General features: G+C 41.1%; 1 protein-coding gene across 1 annotated transcript in view; it reads left to right on the top strand.

Annotated features, from left to right (window-relative positions):
• LOC115555565 (cadherin-2) overlaps nucleotides 1-19,482 on the top strand; it is a 77,534-nt gene that overhangs the window by 15,189 nt on the left and 42,863 nt on the right. The window contains exons 3-5 of the mRNA XM_030372502.1: nucleotides 15,441-15,658; nucleotides 18,101-18,280; nucleotides 18,873-19,028. Coding sequence (XP_030228362.1) covers nucleotides 15,441-15,658; nucleotides 18,101-18,280; nucleotides 18,873-19,028 — 554 coding nt within the window. The remainder of the gene's footprint in view (nucleotides 1-15,440; nucleotides 15,659-18,100; nucleotides 18,281-18,872; nucleotides 19,029-19,482) is intronic.

A 19,482-nucleotide genomic window follows, 5' to 3' on the forward strand; every position in this document is an offset into this window, starting at 1 on the left:
CATTGCAGTTCTGCAAGACTACTGCCAAGTACCCCTAAGTACCCTCGACACTCCTTCACATTTCCCTCCAATGCACGTTCTTTTGTTAGCATGACAAATGTGTACATTAGAAAGATGATCATTTGTGGGTGTCCTGTTGTGTTTCATTGTGAGGCTGGCTCAGTCACCAGGGCTGCACAGGAAGCCTTCACACTTCGCCGGCTAATATCTGATTTCTTTTGGAACACCGTCACAATCTATTTTTAGGATCCATGCCTATCCAATATGCAATATGAGCTGACGGTTGATGCCTCAAAGACATGCTTTTCAGTAACAACACAAAATGTCATAATTTCAAGCACTTTCCCTCATACTGCAGCACGTTATTGTTTGCCGTCATCCTAAACGTTGTTATTCGTTTAAAACAGAATGCACACACACCTAGTGCTTGCAACACACTTGCCTGCCAGTCTTCGTATTGCTTTGTGGTAGCATTTAGGCTATGGGTAGCATTTATGCTATTGGTGCTCTATGTGTTTGTCTTGCGTCTGCCTTTCCTCTATTCATATTGTTTGTTTAATCTTCCACCTCATTAGTGTTTAATCTTCCACCTCATTTGCTCCACTCATCTTAAAGTCTTTTGAGATTATTGACATAATCAGAGTTGTGTTGCATACCCAATCTTTAACCATCCGCATATCTCCAGACTCCAACCATGTCAAAATGACTACCACAAACATACACTTACTCATGTGATTACGTAAAACTTGAATTTGCATTCGTACATTTATAGAGCGTAATTAAAACATCCATAGTCTCTCATTAAAGCCAAAAAAAGCCTAACTATAGCTCTAAATATAGTTGGCCAACATAAAGCAAGAGGCTAAGGCATTGCTGGTAGGCAAAACACAAAGGGAAGCCGATTCTCGTGGCAACATGTAGAGGAGCTCACGAGTTGCATGGCGTGTATGTTCTTTTAGAGATCGTTAGGTTCAGCTATGTGGTTTGGAATGGATTAGAGGTGGTGTTTAGGTTAAGGTTGAGTGTAGTGGGAGATGAGCAACAACTCTAGGCAGACTCATTTAGAATAAACCATCAGTACATTGCCCATAGATAACTGTGATTACTGCATGGTCAGAGCTCAAATACGTCGTCTGCACTGTGACTATTTCTGTGGTGAATACCAGAAGGTATGTTCTCGGATCTTTCTGGAATGTGGCTGACATGATGTGAGAAGATGTGTTCATTAACACACTAAGCAACCTTGTGAAGAGGACCTGCTAGACAGATACAGTGTGCACGTGTGTGTTTGTGTGCATGCGTGTATGTGTGTTTGTGTGCGTCATGTGTGTGTGTGTGTGTGCCACACGTCTGCAGAAGGTGATGATTGGCGGTGCCAATTGTCTCAGGTTCAGCCCAACCAGCTCAAATCATCACTTAGGAAAAGGTGCTGATGTTCAGTGGGGCTCATTGGCTTTCTGATCCCAGATCACATGTGTTTTCCTCGTCACACAAACACACAAACACAAACACACCATGGTCAACTGTTTCCTGCTCCTCCTCATCCCATCCGTATCCTTTCTGTGTCAAGCCTTCCTTATATTAAAGAGTGTTTGGTAATGCAAATAATCTAGTAAAGCTCACCTTTACTTCATAAAAGTGTACGCTTAATGATGGTTGATTTGAGCAAGTGCTGTTGAATTGCCAAGGCTTATTGTATGAACTAATAACATTTACTGTACAACCTGCGTTTTGTGCTCTAGGTATCGTTTTATTGTACTGTTGATATAGAGTAGAGGGCATCGCGAAATAACACTAAAACATTAAAGCATTGCAAAGACAGGGGACATGTGTAACCAGGTTGCGGCCAGTTTAAGTCTGTAAATGTTGTCCTTCTTGACTGTGATTTATCCGCTGTGTCTCGCCGAGTGCTACTTGAGCAACACATCCATCATCAGCCATTGGCTGTCTTCACATGCTAATTCTCGGCATTAGGCCTGACATATTGGAAACACAAGCGACTGAGCCATCTGCCCGATGTACGACCAGGTCAGCATCTGTGTGTGTGTGTGTGTGTGTGTGATTGCGTGTGTGTGTGCGTCTGTGGGTTTGTGCACACGTGGGTGTGTGAGGGTCAGCCCTCCCTCTGGAGAGGTATATTGGCGACATATTGGTATTTTCAGGGTTGAGTGGATTCATTCGACAATTTCTTTTTTTCTATGTTTGTCAGAAAAGATAGCGATTGAATGATAGCGAGTGAAGCCTCACCCTTCTTCGCCTTCATGCGTCCCCGTCAAACACTGAAGACCAAAACATGCAAAGGTAACAAAGGCAATTAATAGCCGTGGTCCAAACAAAGTCAGAGCTAGAGTTAGTTCAATTGAAATTGAAATTATATTCAATTTCTAAATGGGCAATGGAATTGCTGTGTGTAATTTTTCAATATATATTATGCTAATCTTCTGATATCTTTAACTCTCTTATATCCTCAGTACCTTTAAATAAATTAATATATTACATTAAAGAAATAAGAAAAGTTATACATCACTCAACTGCATTAATTTAGATTTTAATATTAGAATTGATTATGATCAAATTAATGGCCCTTGTGAAAAATGAATGTGTTCTAAATATTCTGTCGTCAGATAAATGCATAATAAAATATAATTTATTCAAGCATTATTTGTTAATTTATTTATGTATATCATTAATAATAGGCTTCAATATTCAAGTATTCGGCTTCTTTTTTAATAAAAATACAAAGTATTTTTTTATATGTCTTAGCATATTTACGAAACCGTAGGGAGAAGGTAAGGTTACAGTTTGTTTGAATATCCAAATTATATACTAGGGATAATGGTGCCCATCATCAGAATGGAAAACACGCAATGAATTATTCGTCCTTTTCTGAGAGAGAGAGCGTAAAATTGAGATTAGGGAATGGGACATCGAATGGGATAATGTCAATATTTATACGCCCACAAAACGTCACCTTGCATATTGAGTACACCTTGACTATGCCACATGATTATTATAAAAAAAAATACAAGAATAATCATAGAGCTGAATGGTATTGTTTACATATGAAACTATTCCCATCTTGGTAAAAGTCACCAAGGACACTATATATGAGCCTATTTATGTTCTTCAACACAGAGTCGTCTCATTACATTTAGTGACTTATAATTATCGCCATCTGTTATATGTATTGATTATTCATCTCAATAGCAGTCAGCGCTAAAGCCAATGTCTACCTGCAGTGCAGCATAACTGCTTTGGATAACATAATGGTTTGCAGGTGTATCGCAAAGTTTTGTTTTGACTACCCCGAGGAAGTCATAGCCTACTTTTAGTTATTGAACAGGGAAACAACCGCAAATACTAACATCTCCAAAGGGTCTTAAATAATGCACTTTATCATAATCCACCTCATCCACAAATTGCCATTCGCTACACTATTTCACACTTGGATTAAAATGGGAAACCCCATAATAATATATTGTGCTGAAAGGACAGAGCCCGTCTTCACTAAACTATATCAGATTGAGGGCTGTCTCCATCTGTCTTTTCAAACGGCACAACTCGCATTATCCTGACGTTTAGTTGTTACATGCCTCAATTAGCCCCACAGTCCAATTAACCTGCCTCGGGCCAGGTGAGGCTGCTTAAACCTGTGGGGCTGAGGCTGTCATCAACTAAACACACACCCAATATCACCATTCAACAGAAACTGCCAACAGTTTTTTCTTCAGTTGGGGCTGTCTTGTTAGACCTAATGAAAGCCTCTGATAATGTCAACCATGAGGTGCTTATCGCATAACTTTCCAAGTTCAATTTCTCCCCTGACGCATTGAGTTAGATGAAATCATACAGATTTCAGAGTGAGACTTCATCCAGCCTAACCCATGATGGGGTTGTGCCACAGGGAGTTACCCTTGGACTCCTCCTGTTTTGTTGATATATTATAAACAAAACGGGTGTAAAATACATGCTCGCTGGGAACACAGACCAGGCTGCTCACCTTCGCACCAAAGTGATGCTCCAAGTTACAAAGTTGCTCGGTGATTCATACTTGCACCTCAATTGGAAGAGAAACACTTTCAATGTTTCACGAGTGACTGAAGTCACCAAACTACAAATCTTGATCTCAGGAGAGAAGTGCTGTTTGCCTGACTAGTTGAATACAGCTTTGATCACAGGCCATACCACATTGAAGCCCATTGATTCCACCTACAAACAGGCCCTCAAGGTGCCTGAACAAAAGCCGAAGAGCCACCACGTAAATATCCTATTTTAAGCAAGGAACATCAATTGAATATGCAGATGCAGGGCTTATGTGTAAGATACTTCATAGCTTGTCTCCTTATCCACTCTCTGTATTTATTAATCCACAAGACTGGACTGCCTTGTTCCAGTAAGTAAGCATACCTTCAGTTAGACCACCTTTTCAGTAGACGCTTCCCACCTCTGGAAACAACTACCAACAGATGTACAAAGAAAAAAGTAATATGTAGATAATAAAAGGTCAAATTGGTGAGTAGTAACATCCTCTAACCAAATAATTTAGCTCTAGTTTATTTGAATGTTGCTTTCTCTGTTTAAACACTCTCTGTCTGCATGTGTTCACCGTCTGCATTGTCAGTTTCAATCTGTATTATTGTGCGTTTACATCATCATCATGTGCACTGTGGGAAACTCAAAAAATAAAACAAATTCTAACTGATGCACATGGATAACGAGAGAGAGAGCACGTGAGACAAACCATGGGATGTTAAATCAACTAGGTGAGAGAAATAGTTATACAAATAAAATAGGTAGAATGACAGACAGACAGAGAGAGAGAGATGAAGGAAGAGAGAGATGGAGGAGACAGGAATTTATTGAGACCTACTGATGGCATCCTGACGAGTCCCTTCTTTCCGTCCTGAATAAGCCGCCAGGCAGAGGAACAGAGAGATATGCTAATAGAATCTTACAGACACACAGGCAGGCTGTCACATTCTCATTCAGCTGGCTGTGCCTTATTTAGTTTGGTGTTTCGCCCCATCATGCTATCGTTTTTTTTCCTTGAAATGGGGCACTATTTATCAATCTCGTTAGCCTTAAAGGCCCACTATGCAACAATTGTAGCCAAAATAACCTTAATTATGCAGGTTGAGAGTCGTTCTGATCATTCTAGAACCATTTCTGGGTCTTTTGACGGGTGTTTCATTGCCCCAAGTCGCTTCTCCAAGGAAAAAGCGAATATGCAACTTGCTCTGTTCGGACCGACACAATCCGGATGTGACGCAGCGGAAGTATCCAATCGCTCCTCGAAAATGTAGTAAGATTGTAGTTTCGAAAATGCTTTACGGCACAGTCACACCCCAAACATGGCACCGGCTAGATATAAACAGCCAGTTGCGAGGCAATTGTTGCATTCATCATGGATCAAACGACTGATAAGGGACCCAAGAGGCGACTGTCGGTGGAACAAAAGAAGAATAAAAGTTGGACCAGAAAAGAGACCAGACATGAGTGAAAGGGGAACTATGCAACTCTTTTGGCTTGATTTACCTTAATATAACAGGTTAAGAGTCATTGCAATGGTGCTATTATGCATTTTTGTTCGATTGGTCGTTGTTTCGACTCCCCCTCGCACTTCTTGGCGGAGAAAGGGAAGTTTCTGCCGGCAACCCGCCGCCCACTCTCGCGGGAGTCTCGCAAAGTAACGAATTGCTTTACGTCACAGACCCCCAAACACGGAACCGGCTCGATATAAACACAAGTAACTAAGGGATTGTTACATTCATCATAGATCAGCCGACTAAAAAGAGACAGAGAAACCCAATGTCGGAGGAACAGAAGAAGAGAAAAGGGAGACTGACCGACAGAGAGGCCAGACACGAGTAAACGTTTGGCGAGCTTTTCAGGAATAGCGTGAACTGAAAGAAAAAGAAGACTGCAAATCAGACGCCGACTTGGCCGTGTTGCTTTTGAAATTGAAAGTACCCTCTGTAAAAATGTGTTTTCTCAACCGTTTTGTTGTGAGCCCTGTATATTTCTAGCTTGCTTGGTTGCAACAATGGAAACACCTTTGTTTCCATGGGTGTTTTGCTGTTCGTCTGTCTCGTCCCTCAGATACAGGCTGAATCCCCGAATCCAGGTTCTTGTTTATTTAGATTATTAATTTGGCCAACACTCCCCGTCAACTATAAAAAAGGATGGATTTATGTTTATTGCAATACAAATACACCATTTAAAAAATGTATAACCTTGTCTACACTTTATGAACATCTACTTCGGACATGGCTCCACGCATTCACTTCTTTGAAAACAAATGCACATGGCTGGTGTATAAGTGCATGGGGAGGGATCGTGAAAGAGTTGTTACGACAGTGTTGTAAAATATCTACTACGAAGCTGTAGGGGGCACTGTATAGAGAAAAGTGCATGCGCAAACCAAGAAAACAGCGAAGAAATGGCCGATTCTGAATAGTGGGCCATTAAAGCACAATGTTATTATAAGAAAAAGACAACCTGATTAATAAATGTGTCCCTTGTACACATACATTTTTTCACACATACCAGGGGATACATTACTTCAACTCTGTGTACAAATCTGTGTAGACGCGAAGCCCCCCCCCCCCCCCGTACTTCTGGGTCAGAGTTCCCGTTGTCCGGTAATTACAGGTCTTTGACCGTAAAAAAATTAGGAGGACCGAAAATTCTAAATGTCTCCGGTCAATATGACCGATTGGAAATAAGGCCCCGTCCACACGGAGCCGAAACGGGCGAAAAAGATCCGGTTTCGTTTTATGCAGAATATTCAACGCGCTGGTTCTCCACAGAAAAAAGTGGAGCGCATCAACCCTGCGCGCATACAGCATGAGCGCTGTATACAAACATTCAGTCACGAGGAGATTCAACCTTTTATATTGAGCAGAAATACTTTTGAATGTGTTCATTTGAATTGTGTTTAAATATGCTACAGTGGTCATTTGTTTAGCCAATTCATGTAAAACAATGAGGGTTTTGATTGTAGCGTAGCCTATGTGATAAAATACATGAGTTGTTACATTTCGTCCACTCGCTCAAATTGATCGCTATAGACTACCGTAGGTTTATGAACTAAACAGCGGCAAGCTAGCGAAAGCCGGCGGCAAGCTTTGCGGAGTACCGGTATTTAACAACCATGGCGAATCAAAATATGATCATACACTTCTTCTTCTTTATAAAGCCTGCCTATACATTTTTTTAAGTGCAATATACACAGACAATATCCGAACGATTTTTTTCCAATTTGACCTGTAAAATAAAACCTTACTGGTCACATGACCGGCACCAATTTCTTCTAGCGGAAACACTGGTCGGGGTTGTTTCCTCTCAATCTCAATCTGCCTGAAATTGTGTTTGGTGCAGGAGTTTTCTAGCCTGGTCCTACCAGACCATCGTACTTCATTTCATTTGCACAGAAGGTCTGGAACTGCTCAATTGACAAACGTTCACTCACTTGGAGGTGGGTGTCTGTAGAAGTTTTAAAATGATTGGATCTGCCCAGTGCCACTCTCGATCTGCCATAACCAATCGCATAGCGTTTGGTCGTGACGTATGTCATGCGATGGGACCGGCTCCTTCACCACTAACGGAGCCAGCTGGAAAATCTAACTTTTCTCGAACCCGGTGGGGTGAAGCGCCACAACATCATTGCCACCAACAAAACTCTGCAAAGCTTGTTCTTGCTCCGGCTTTAATTGATCGATTTTCGGCACCGATGCCACAACAGACCGAATAGCTTCTCTCGTATCCTTCTCCATTGTCTTCCTCTGACTACAACTGAAACTGGCACGCGACCTAGACGTCATCGTTCTCAGCCACTCCCTCTGTTCGCTGATTAGACCGCCAGAAATCTGGTTTACATTGAACGCATTTACATTAAGCAGACCCAGACCTAGTACTGAAGTGAAATGAAAATTGAGCGGAAGTAGGTAGGTGGGCGGTGCCAGGCTAGGAGTTTTCTGACCATGCCCACAAACTAGCATAAATGGCTTCTTACACCCCCCAATTGCCTGGTATGCATATAGAGGGTTAGCATTTTGTTGAGTGGTGAGGAGGAATGGCAGAAGATTTTATGAAGCATTGGAAGAAGAAGAAGCGCAATTTAGATCAAATTTACAGAAAAAAAATGGTATTATTTGGAAGTCTACGCTCTGGCTTGACCAACTAAATGAAACAATTTGAATGGCAGAAGTAACCGGAGCAGCGTAACCGTTAGTTCTGAGCCGAACATTGGTCTGCGCGAGGCCAAGAAGTGCATTACTGCACTACAATGCAATTGTCAGCTGAAGTCACTAAACACCTAACTTATTTATGATTATGTCATCATAGTGAAGTTTTTTTTTTAAACTACAGATTACGTTTGAGCAACACGTAGACCTAAATAACCTAAATAAATTGTCATTTCACACTTTTATCATCCTTTTCGCAAACTCGCAACATCGCACTACAACATCATCGCCGCCCGTGGTTTTGTATGTATACAAAGCCACGGGTGGCGAGAATGTTGTAATGTGCTTTCCCTGCAGGATTCCCAATATATATAATGGGAATCCTTCAGGGAAAGCGGTAGTGTGACAGATGCAAACCAGTACGCTCCTTCTCACCGCCGTGGGATTTTATTTTATACATTCAGACACCTGCGTAGAAAGTGGAAATAAGAATTTTGCCTTTGACTGAGCCCCTAAACAGACTTTATGAAGTAAGGCTCGGCTGTCACAATGTCTCATACAAACAGATACACATCGACACTCTTTCCCGCGGGAAGATCGCTGAAGCTTCAAAGAACAGCTGTGATTATTTTGAGGAACGAAGGCATTTCTATTGTCTTCCATTCTTTGTTTTAATTTCATTGCATATAGACTGTGCTTGTCTTGGCTTATGTCGTTCATTGTACAGACGCACACAAACAAACAAATCAAGACATGCAAAATATGCAAACACAAACACGGAACTCTTTCCTTGCAAGTTATCACACTCTAGTATTCACTTCCTTTCTCATTTGTGAAATGCACACATCATGCAGTTTTATGAACAGAGGCATCATATGGGGGCACTCATTTGAACCAATCAAAGACATTCATTGCATAACGTTCTGCATCTGGAAGGGTGTGTGTGTGTGTGGGGGGGAGTGTCTGCACTTGCATGTGTTTGATTCATGATGTGTGTGTCTGTGTTTGTCGCTAAGTGCACGTGTTTACATCAGGATGTGTCTGCGCGGGTTTGCATCAGGCTGTGTGTGTGTATCCCATGCATCCATCCATTCCATTGAAAGTGGGACGTCGTTGTTCTTCCTGTTGGATCAACAGATAACACAGCTGCTCCCTGGGGAAGGGCCACACAGTAGCTCTTACACGATTAAATATGAGCCCTTGTCACAATAGCACCGCCATAATTCCACATGTCTTAATGTATTCATAGAACATAATATATGTGCAATCCCTCCTCAAGCTCAGCCACGTCCAGCTCCCCTCATGACATGTCACGTATTGGTTTTAACGTCAAAACTCTGCAACCTATATCATCAAAAAATCCTTTGTGATAAAAGGACGGATTCCCAGCGTTGATTCTGATTCTGAATTTAACTCTTAAAATCTTCAATAAATGATCAATGTAAAGAAATTCTAAATTAAATATTCAACGATAAAATGTCATCTTAATTATTTTGAACGCCGAAGTCGACTGCAAAATACAATGTATGAAATTCAGCGTTAACATCGGCTGACCCAAGGAAGCCATCCTTTGTGATAAACTATGCACTTATCCTCCAAAGTTGTGTCATGTGTCCCATGAACGAGATCTGATGTCAGATGTAAGTGTTCAATGATTGGCCATCTCAGACATGTTGTTGTTGCTGCTTTTTTGTTAATGAGGCCGTACAACTAATGAGAGGACAAATCCCTGTTTGGGTGGGGGCCCTATCAGAGCCTAATCGGGCTCCTGATTATAGTGACTACAGTAAACCTGACTATAGGTTAACTGTAGCTGGGAGCTGTGGTCTTAAACATCTGCTGCAGTTGTTTAACCTAACACAAGGACAAATATGTGCATAGCAGTGTTATAACAAATTCACCATTTATTTAAGATCAACATACGCTGTACATTAAAGCCTGGTACAAATATCAGCTCTAAAAACGTTTGATTAAGGTCCTCCTCCTGCTCCTCTGTGTGTGTTTGTGTGTGTGTGTGTGTGTGTGTGTGTGTGTGTGTGTGTGTGTGTGTGTGTGTGTGTGTGTGTGTGTGTGAGTGTGTGTGTGTGTGTGTGTGTGTTTGCAAGCACAAGTGTGTGCTTGTGTGTGCTCTCATATGTAAACATGCATACGCACACACACGCACACACACACACACACACACATGCACACACACACAAGTCCCTATGGGCTTTCAGAGTCTCACTTTATATATCTCATGTTGGCAGTAATTCCTCTGTCCTATCACACCTCTCTCTCTCTCTCTCTCTCTCTCTCTCTCTCTCTCTCTCTCTCTCTCTCTCTCTCTCTCTCTCTCTTTCTCTTTTGCTCTCTCTCTCTGTCTCTGTCTTTGTGTGTGTGTGTGTGTGTGTGTGTGTGTGTGTGTGTGTGTGTGTGTGTGTGTGTGTGTGTGTGTGTGTGTGTGTGTGTGTGTGTGTGGGAGTGCGTGTGTGTGTGTCAGTCTCTCTCGCTGTCTCTCTTCAATTTAATACAGTGTGGTGAGAATGATAGATCGAGCCTTATTGATATTCAGCTTGTCAGTTGGCAGCCCTAAATAGTGTCTCTTGTGTATCACCTGTGACAAGTCTAGAGGGCAGAATGGTTTCCCAGAACTGATTTCCAATATAAGGTTATTCTTAAACATTGGAATTGAATGGTGTGCTTTGTTTATTACGTTCCAATGCATTTACATATGGAATATAGGCAAAATTATTTGGAAGAAGGTCTGATGTATTTTGATGGAGTAGTGAACGTGATATCCTATTAGAAATTAAAAATTATAATGGTCAAATTAAGGATTGGTATCTATGGTAAATGTGTTAAAATATATATTAATACAGAAAGTAAAGAAGAAATATTTCTGTTAAATAAAATCATAGTATTTCCCATGCTGCCTATCCATATTATCATTAGTATTCATTAATCATTCTTCCTTTAGCACAGCTCTTTGACATTACCATGGCTTTCATTTCTACGTTCGGTTTTTCTACGCTCATAAAGCTTGATTGACATCTACCGTTGTCCACTACATTTACAAGACTCTCCAATATTACCTGACCAGCTTAAGCAACGGTGGAATGCGTTCAAGACGGGGTAATTCATAAAAGATTTTTGGCATAAACTCAGACTACTGGCAGTATTTAAGTTTGATGTCTGAGATATTACTAGCCAGATATTATACATTCTTTGTTTTGCTGAGATTTCTAAGGAGTGGAGACAGTACAGTACTTCTTCTTTTGTGTACTGTGCCAATGCTTGGAAGCATACAGCATAACTGTTGAGAATGCTCCCTATCACATGACGTTATCCTAGCCCTGGCCTCATATCAGGGGAGGTCTGCATAGAGGAGTTCCAAGTCTGTGAGCCAGGATCATGTGCCAAACATCGGAGAAAAACAGCAGGATATTAAAGCCAATTTTGAGCAAAAGTAAGAGATGGTGCAGAAAGATGGGACCAAGAAAGGAGATAGGTGTGTGTGTGTGTGTGTGTGTGTGTGTGTGTGTGTGTGTGTGTGTGTGTGTGTGTGTGTGTGTGTGTGTGTTTGTGTGTGTGTGTGTGTGTGTGTGCGCGTGCGTGCGTGCGTGTGTGTGTGTGTGTGTGTGTGTGTATGGCAGTGTGGGCTGAAAAAGATTGAATGTCAAAAGCCGAATGTTACGTTTCATATTGGATATGATTATAAAATATGATTATGAATTTGAAATGAGAGCGAATGAGTATTGTTAATGGAGAGGTGGCCTTTTCCAGAATCATTTCTAATACTTGTGAAATATATGACATTAGAACCCCTTTTTTTGGGTTATGTAATCAAATGATTACCGGTTGTGATCTCATTACACATGTAGATTGGCTGAGTTTTTGGTAAAAATAAACGAACTGAACACCAATAGCATAATGTGTTCGCCAACGGCCGATGGCAACGCAAGAAATCTATGAAGAAAAATAATAGCGTGCAATTTCAAGGTTTCAACCATCCTCACTTTCAACTCAAGCGAGAGAACATATGGTTGTTTTCATGTCTCCACGAGTGTGGCTGTTCATGAGCCATCATCGGCCTGCTGTCCCGTTCCAGTCCTGCTGTAGCATTGGTTTTGTCATTGGTTACCTCTCAAAGATGTGTTAATCTTGTTTTTACGTGTCTGCTGCTGGCTAATATGTCTGCTTATAGGCAGCCTATAGGCTAGCATTTGCTTGTGTTTCCGCAACGCACTTTGACAATCGAGACAACAACCGAACCACAGGAATGTTTCGCATATTTAACTCTCCATCTCTGCCCTGAACAGAGAACTTGTATGCACTATTTAACGGCCGACCACAAGAATCTTTTACAGTCCTCAAGGATAGCACATTATTGACAAACAGTTTACAGATGGAAAACATTAAATCGTCAAGGACTGAAGATAATTTAGGCTAACAGACTGGAGAGGTAATCATCATATTTGCAGTTACAATGATTATGTGTTCTCAACAAATATTACTTTTCTCATTGAAGAAAAGTAAACGAGATGTTGTGTTTACTTTGAACACGCAAAACGCAGAGCCTTTGGGCAGCAGCACTGTTCAATCAAGTTAAGCCTTGTTGCTGAGTCAAATACCCATTGCTTGAGTCCTGTTTTGTCTGTGCATGTAGGGGGGGCGGGGGGCCGTAAGACCTGAAACTTTTGTGGATCAACATACGGATGCATGACGTGACAACCTACTTAATGTGATGCCTGTATGGGAGGTTGTTTAGGATAGTTCCTGGAAGATAGGCCTATGGATTAAGTATTGTCCGTATCAGACAAGACACTGGAGTTAAATGAGCCGCGGAAACAATAGGACTATTATGTTGGAAGTGTGACCCCTCGCCAAAATCCGGATTGAGTCTATATGTCATCATATTTTCAATATTGTTTCTACAATTGCCTGTATTCTTTAAAATTACACACACAATGTCCCCATATTTAAATTAGGGGTTGTAAGTATTTCATTAGTAACATTTTTAAGGTATAAAGATTTATTCTTCTTCTTAAATAGGCTACAGAAAAAAACATCATCTATTTTATTTAGAAATAAATGAATGAGTGTTTATTTACTTTATTTAGATATAAGTACTTAATGTTTCCTCCAAACGTGTTTGTTCTTATAAACAGTTGAAACAGTTGAAAAATCCAAGCGTCGCTACTCGCGGCTTACTTAACTGCAGAGGGTCTTGTCTGATACAGACTTTAGTTGATACATTTATTAACAGTAAACGAATATATAGACAATATATTAACATTAAATATATTTGATCATAATATAACCAATGATTAAAAGGCTTTCTTTCACAACGACTTCAGGAGACACTGAGTGGTCTCTTACGCTAACTGAGTTCTCTTGCACACTTAACTTCCAGCCATGCCGTCAACTTCTGCACCCCCCTCCCCCCCAAGAGTTTTGCATGACGTGTGTCAAGTAGAACATGTGTGCTTAAAGAAGTGCATCATTTGTGTGCTTGCAAGAGTTACATATCATGCGCAAGCTATGAGTGTGCCAAAGGGTTATGTACTCTGGGCTGCCCTACATCTTCATTCTTGCATGTCTGACTGAGTGCAGAGTGAAACTATGGTTTGGCGTTAATAATAATATGTATTTTTTCATTATTATTTTCTAGCATAAAGAACATGGTGTTGATCATCACAGCTTGCAGTCTTCTCATTGCACTACTAGTTGACCAACAGCAGATTAGCCCCTATAATCTTTGCAACAATGTATTCATTGATTGTGATATACACAGAATAAGAAAAGGTCCTTTAAAGTCTACAATAAGAGAATCTACTTCAAGGGTTGTGTTTGATTGGTGTACGCCTTAAACACCAATACGTTGTAGCCAAATATTGTTTTATTTCTGCAGGCTCACATACTGTATCTGTGACTGTGTTTACTCCAGAGCTTGACTGTAAACGCCTGCCTGGTCTTATCCATTAAATTCATCGGTTCATTCCATTACGCCGTTGTGAAGTAATTACACATACTTCACTTGTTTTGCTTTCACATAACTAATGGTTGGACCTATTAATTGTACATGCTATTGATAGCAATTGAAATAGGTCCATATTTAAATGTACTTAGTACAAAACGTTGTATACATTAGCATAATGGCATTATGCTAATATTGGGCATCAGTAGACCTTATGACATTTGTACTGTAGTTGAGGGGAAACACACAAAATCAATATATGAAAAAAAAAAAAAATTATATAGAAAATCAATAAATGCTCCAAACAGATTATGTATTTATCGACATACCATTGCAGTCAAATTCATTAACATATTTCCACTAAATGTATATGTTAACAGAAAATAGATGAATGCATATAAATAAGGTCAAATCAGCAAAGTTTATTTATGTACAAGCAAGAATCTTTGTATTCTCTGAATTGTTTTATGCAACATTTTGTGTTCCCATGTTCGTGTTTTCTTTTCAACAATGAGTCTACATAATGTCCTTCTGTAAGAGGGAATTGATGACTTCCCGATAACCCTGAGTTTATTGATCCTAGCTTGGCTGTTATTAATGGTTGCACTAGCTCCTGCTACACATGATTAGTGTTTAGTCGCCTTATCCTCTCTCCCACCCTCACAGTGTTTTCTGCCCCAGTTCCCCCACATTATATTGTGTTTGTGTATTTGTGTGTGTGTCTGTGTGTGTGTCTGTGTGAGTGTGTGTGTGTGTGTGTGTGTGTGTGCGTGTGCCTGTGTGAATGCCTGGATGTTCCCTATGAGAACACAGCCATTTTCAGCCAATGAATGTGTGCTAGTTAAACATGTAGTGAACATTTTGGGAGTATAAATTCCCATAGATTTCGTGATAGTTTCCACCGAGATAGTAAGTTCAGAGACATAGCAACACATAACACATACAAAAGGGGTAATCTGCACCTCTGGCTCAGGCTCACATTGACAACAGTCAGTGGTTGTTCACACATTATTCTTTGCCTGCCACAGACTCCTGAAGCACTCCATATCCATCTCTAAACATGAGTTATGTTATGTCTATATCGTTGAATGTCCTTCTCCAGTATGCTGCAATTGTTTACACACACACTTGAATGTTTTCCACAATAGTATATCTGTATCCTATACAGCATTTGCGTTCAGAGATGAATAGCAATTATTGTTAGAAGTGCAACAAAATAAGTCTATCTTTGGAAAGGAGCCGATGTGTTTCCATTGAACAGGTCATGCCTGACTGCCTCTATTCTGTGTCTGTTCCAGTGAGCTTCAGGGACTGTGGTCAGAGCAGGGTGGTATTTGAAGCAAAGGACCAGTCGCACTTCAGGGTCGGTGTGGACGGTGTCCTCTACGCTGCACGCCACCTCCACCTGTCCGATGAGGAGACCACCCCGTTGGTGGTGTACGCCCGAGACACGCAGTCCAAGCAGGTGTGGAAGATGCAAGTGCATTTCATCTTGCAAGAAAAGGGAACGAAAGAGGTAAGGTCATGTGAAAGAATGTTTCAAACCCTATTGTAGCTGTGGCCAATACTGCAGGGTACACAATTGGCCATTTTTCAAACAATTGATGAAGAGGAATGGATTTTTTTGATGGTTAAGCCTATGTAAGATAACAATTAGGCCCACTGTCCGATTTCATTGCCCAACAGCCAGGTCCCGATTCTCGCAAGTCGGAATTGCAATCTCCTGTTTAAAAGCATGACTTAAGCTAAACCACGATGAAAGTGGCCATTCTATGCTAGCTTTGCACAAGATATCGTAACATATAATAATAAAATTGTTATAATAATAATAATAATAATAATAATTATTATTATTATTATAATTATAAATATAACCGCAAGCGCCGATTAACGGGGTCCGAGCAAAATAAAAAGTCAAGAACAAACCAATGAAAGATATTTAAATATGACATATAATTGTCATATTTAAGGAAAGATGTTCCTCTTATAAACCTGAACTGCAGCCTCATTCACATGGTCAAAATGTCTATTGATAAGCACACAACATCTAGAAAACTCAAAGCACACATTTCTCAACTGAATTAAGGGCTTTCTTCAAAGGATATACCTGAAAAATCTTTGAAATTCTGGGGAAATTAAACATTTGTAGTCAAGAACACTAACGGAAGAAATATAAATATAACAGAGTTAATTATGAAAGAAAAATGGTTAACGAAGAAGTTCCCCTTAATGCCATACTATGTCTTGGCAGTCCGATTCTTGGATACTAAAGAGCCGGAATATTGATTGCCTGATGTTTCAGGTGCTGTTCAATGTTGTGTTTCTTAAATGAGTGTCAATGACAGAATGTCATGTTCAGCTTGTTCATAATGCACTAAAAAGGAATCGAACTCTCAACAGATCAGCAGCACATTATACCGTTGAGCCACTGACATTCCTGCACTGCATGAAGCCTCATTCACATGGTGAAAATGTCGATTGATAAGCACACAACATCAAGATGAGATTGTGGACGTTTGGCTTTTCTATGAAATTGTGGGAAAAGTAAACATTTTTAGAGCAGAAGAACAGGGTGAAAAAGATGCATCTGATTTTAGAGATTAATATGATGAAAGAATTTTGAGTCCAGGTCAATCTAGTAAGGAGAAATAAGGCTAGTTCATGGCTTGGTCTTTTTACAAGACTAACCACGCTTTTGCCGCCATGATCCTGTGTGATTACCGGTAGCCTTGGCTCCCAATTGGCTATTGTCTTTCCCCCTTGACAATAAATATACTGCGTACCTGGCTGTCCTCGAGGTTCCCCCCCACAGTACAAGATTTTGAAGTGGTGCAGCCCTGGTCAGATTGGGTGAGGTGAAGGACAATCTTAACATACCCAACAACCCATGCACAACACTTAGTATTCCGGAGTAATAAATCACTCGAACAATATAAAATGGCTGACCCTAGTCAGAAGGCAGTGTGCTGGGCACCAGCAAAAGTAAGGAATAAACACAGACAGATATTAGTAACTCCGTTCTGTACCGTATCGTTTTTTACCAGCATTGATGCTATATTGGTTACTCGCCTCTACACTGTATAATTTTTTTTACCAACATTGATGAGACATTAGTTACTCTCCTCTATAACGTAAAGTTTTTTACCAGCATTGATGATACATTAGTTACTCGCCTCTACACTGTATAATTTTTTTTACCAACATTGATGAAATATTAGTTACTCTCCTCTATAACGTAAAGTTTTTTTACCAACATTGATGAGATATTAGTTACTCTCCTTTATAACGCATCATTTTTTTATTTAAAGATTTATTATTGCATTTTAATGCTTTATTATAGAGTGAGATAGAGAGGAAGGTATGGGAGATAGAGTGGAGCACATGCAGCAAATGACCACGGGCAGGACTCGAACCCATGCGTTCTAGGACTGAGCCTATATGGTACGCGCTCTACGCGCCAGATAATCCATACATTTTTTAGCAAGATTGATGAGATATTATTTTTTAAGAGTTAGTCGTTTTTATCAACTCAAACAGCTGAAATTTCAGCATATTGTTTGTGCATTGCCAAGGAAACATCTGATGGATAGTTTTATTTCACCGTTGGTTGTAGCCCAATGATTTGAAACTGTTAAAAGCCAGAATCTGAATAAAGTATTAAACACTGGTGTATACCAATAGTAAATGTTGTGTATTCATCAGGTAATACAACAACATATAAAGGAGGACATTTTCCCTTTTCCATGCCTTTACCCTTAAAGGGGAGTGAGTAGGGACGACTGGATTACACCGTGTTGAATGTGTTTGCATTTTCATTTATTGCATCAAGAGCAATCTCTACGGAGGGGAAATGTAATTGGATTAAGACCAATTGTGCGTTTTTTTTGTGTTTGGTTTTGTGTGTGTGTGAAAGCATGCACAACTGCCTCCCCTAAAGCATATTTCCTCCGTTTCGCAGGTGAAGACTGCAGGTGATGCAACCGGGTTCCGGCGGGTGCCTGAGATTGTGTTTCCGTGGCACAGCCAGGTTGTCGGGGGCGACGGCTCTGTGGTGAGGCGAGTGAAGAGGGACTGGGTGATCCCGCCCATCAACGTGCCGGAGAACTCCCGGGGACAGTTCCCAGAGGAGCTTGTCAGAGTAAGAGAGAGCCCCGTGACTAAAGCTAAACACACAAGTTGTTTTTGCCATGCTTCTCTTTCACAAAGAGAGCAGACTGTTTGGAACACAAAGTGGGGGGATAATAAGTACTACTGACGCCATGCCACTAGTACTTATAATGGTATAATAACCATAATGGTAATAATAATGGCCATGCTATCACATGTTAGTTTGTGTAAACCAGCTTGTAAACACAGAGACACTAACACAAACAGTGTTAGTGTCACAGATTGTGACCAATCACAATCTGTGTGATTGGTCTTCTTTGGCTTTTGACTACTTTTGTACACATCAATTGGTACGTGTTTGTGTTGACATTGTGTCCGTTGATTTACTTTGTAGTATGTAGTACTGCTCTCTCTCCATCTCAGCTCATCCAGGTCCACCTTCACATTGTACACTCCTTCCACTTGACCTCCTCCCCAGGCGTTCTCCGCTCCCGGGGAAGGGCACCTGGAGGCGGAGGCTTCCGCTGGGCGGAGAGCGGCAAGAGAGAGGGGGGGAGGTGTATTCCCCCCACTGTTGCAAGGGGGGAATACATGATCGTATCGTTTACCCTTCTGTGCCGCAGATCCGTTCGGACCGGGACAATAACCGTCTCCTGCGCTACAGCGTGACGGGCCCCGGGGCCGACCAGCCCCCCACGGGCATCTACATCATCAGCCCCATCTCTGGCCAGCTCTCCGTCACCAAGCCCCTGGACAGGGAGCACATCGCCAACTTCCATGTGAGGCCCAAGCCCCCAATGAGGGAACATTGCCTGTCTGTCTTTCTGTCTATCTGTCTGTCTTTCAGCCACACAGTAAATACAGATTTAACAGACGTATTTTGAGCTGCTTTTTCCGACCCAGTCTCGCAGACACCCCGAGGAGAGGAACTCCTGTTTGATCTTGGGAACAGCAGGGGGGGAGAGCACAGTGCGAATCTCAGGCGCAGCTGGGGCTCACGTCTGATGAATATTCATGTTTCAGAAGGAGTCGTCTGCGCCAGAGGCAAGACGCTAGACGCTGAGGCTAGGATCTATGATGTTTAGGAAAAACGTTCAACAAAAAGAGGCACAGAAGTAGTGTAAAAAGCCAGGTTGTGAACAGACGCCCCGTTGTGTTGGGCTTTGAACATAACGGTGGGCTGGTTAGCACAAACTAGAGGCGCAACAACTGATAGCATGCGGCTGGCCCTGC

Source organism: Gadus morhua, chromosome 12 (genome assembly GCF_902167405.1).
Source record: "Gadus morhua chromosome 12, gadMor3.0, whole genome shotgun sequence".
Classification (NCBI taxonomy): domain Eukaryota; kingdom Metazoa; phylum Chordata; class Actinopteri; order Gadiformes; family Gadidae; genus Gadus; species Gadus morhua.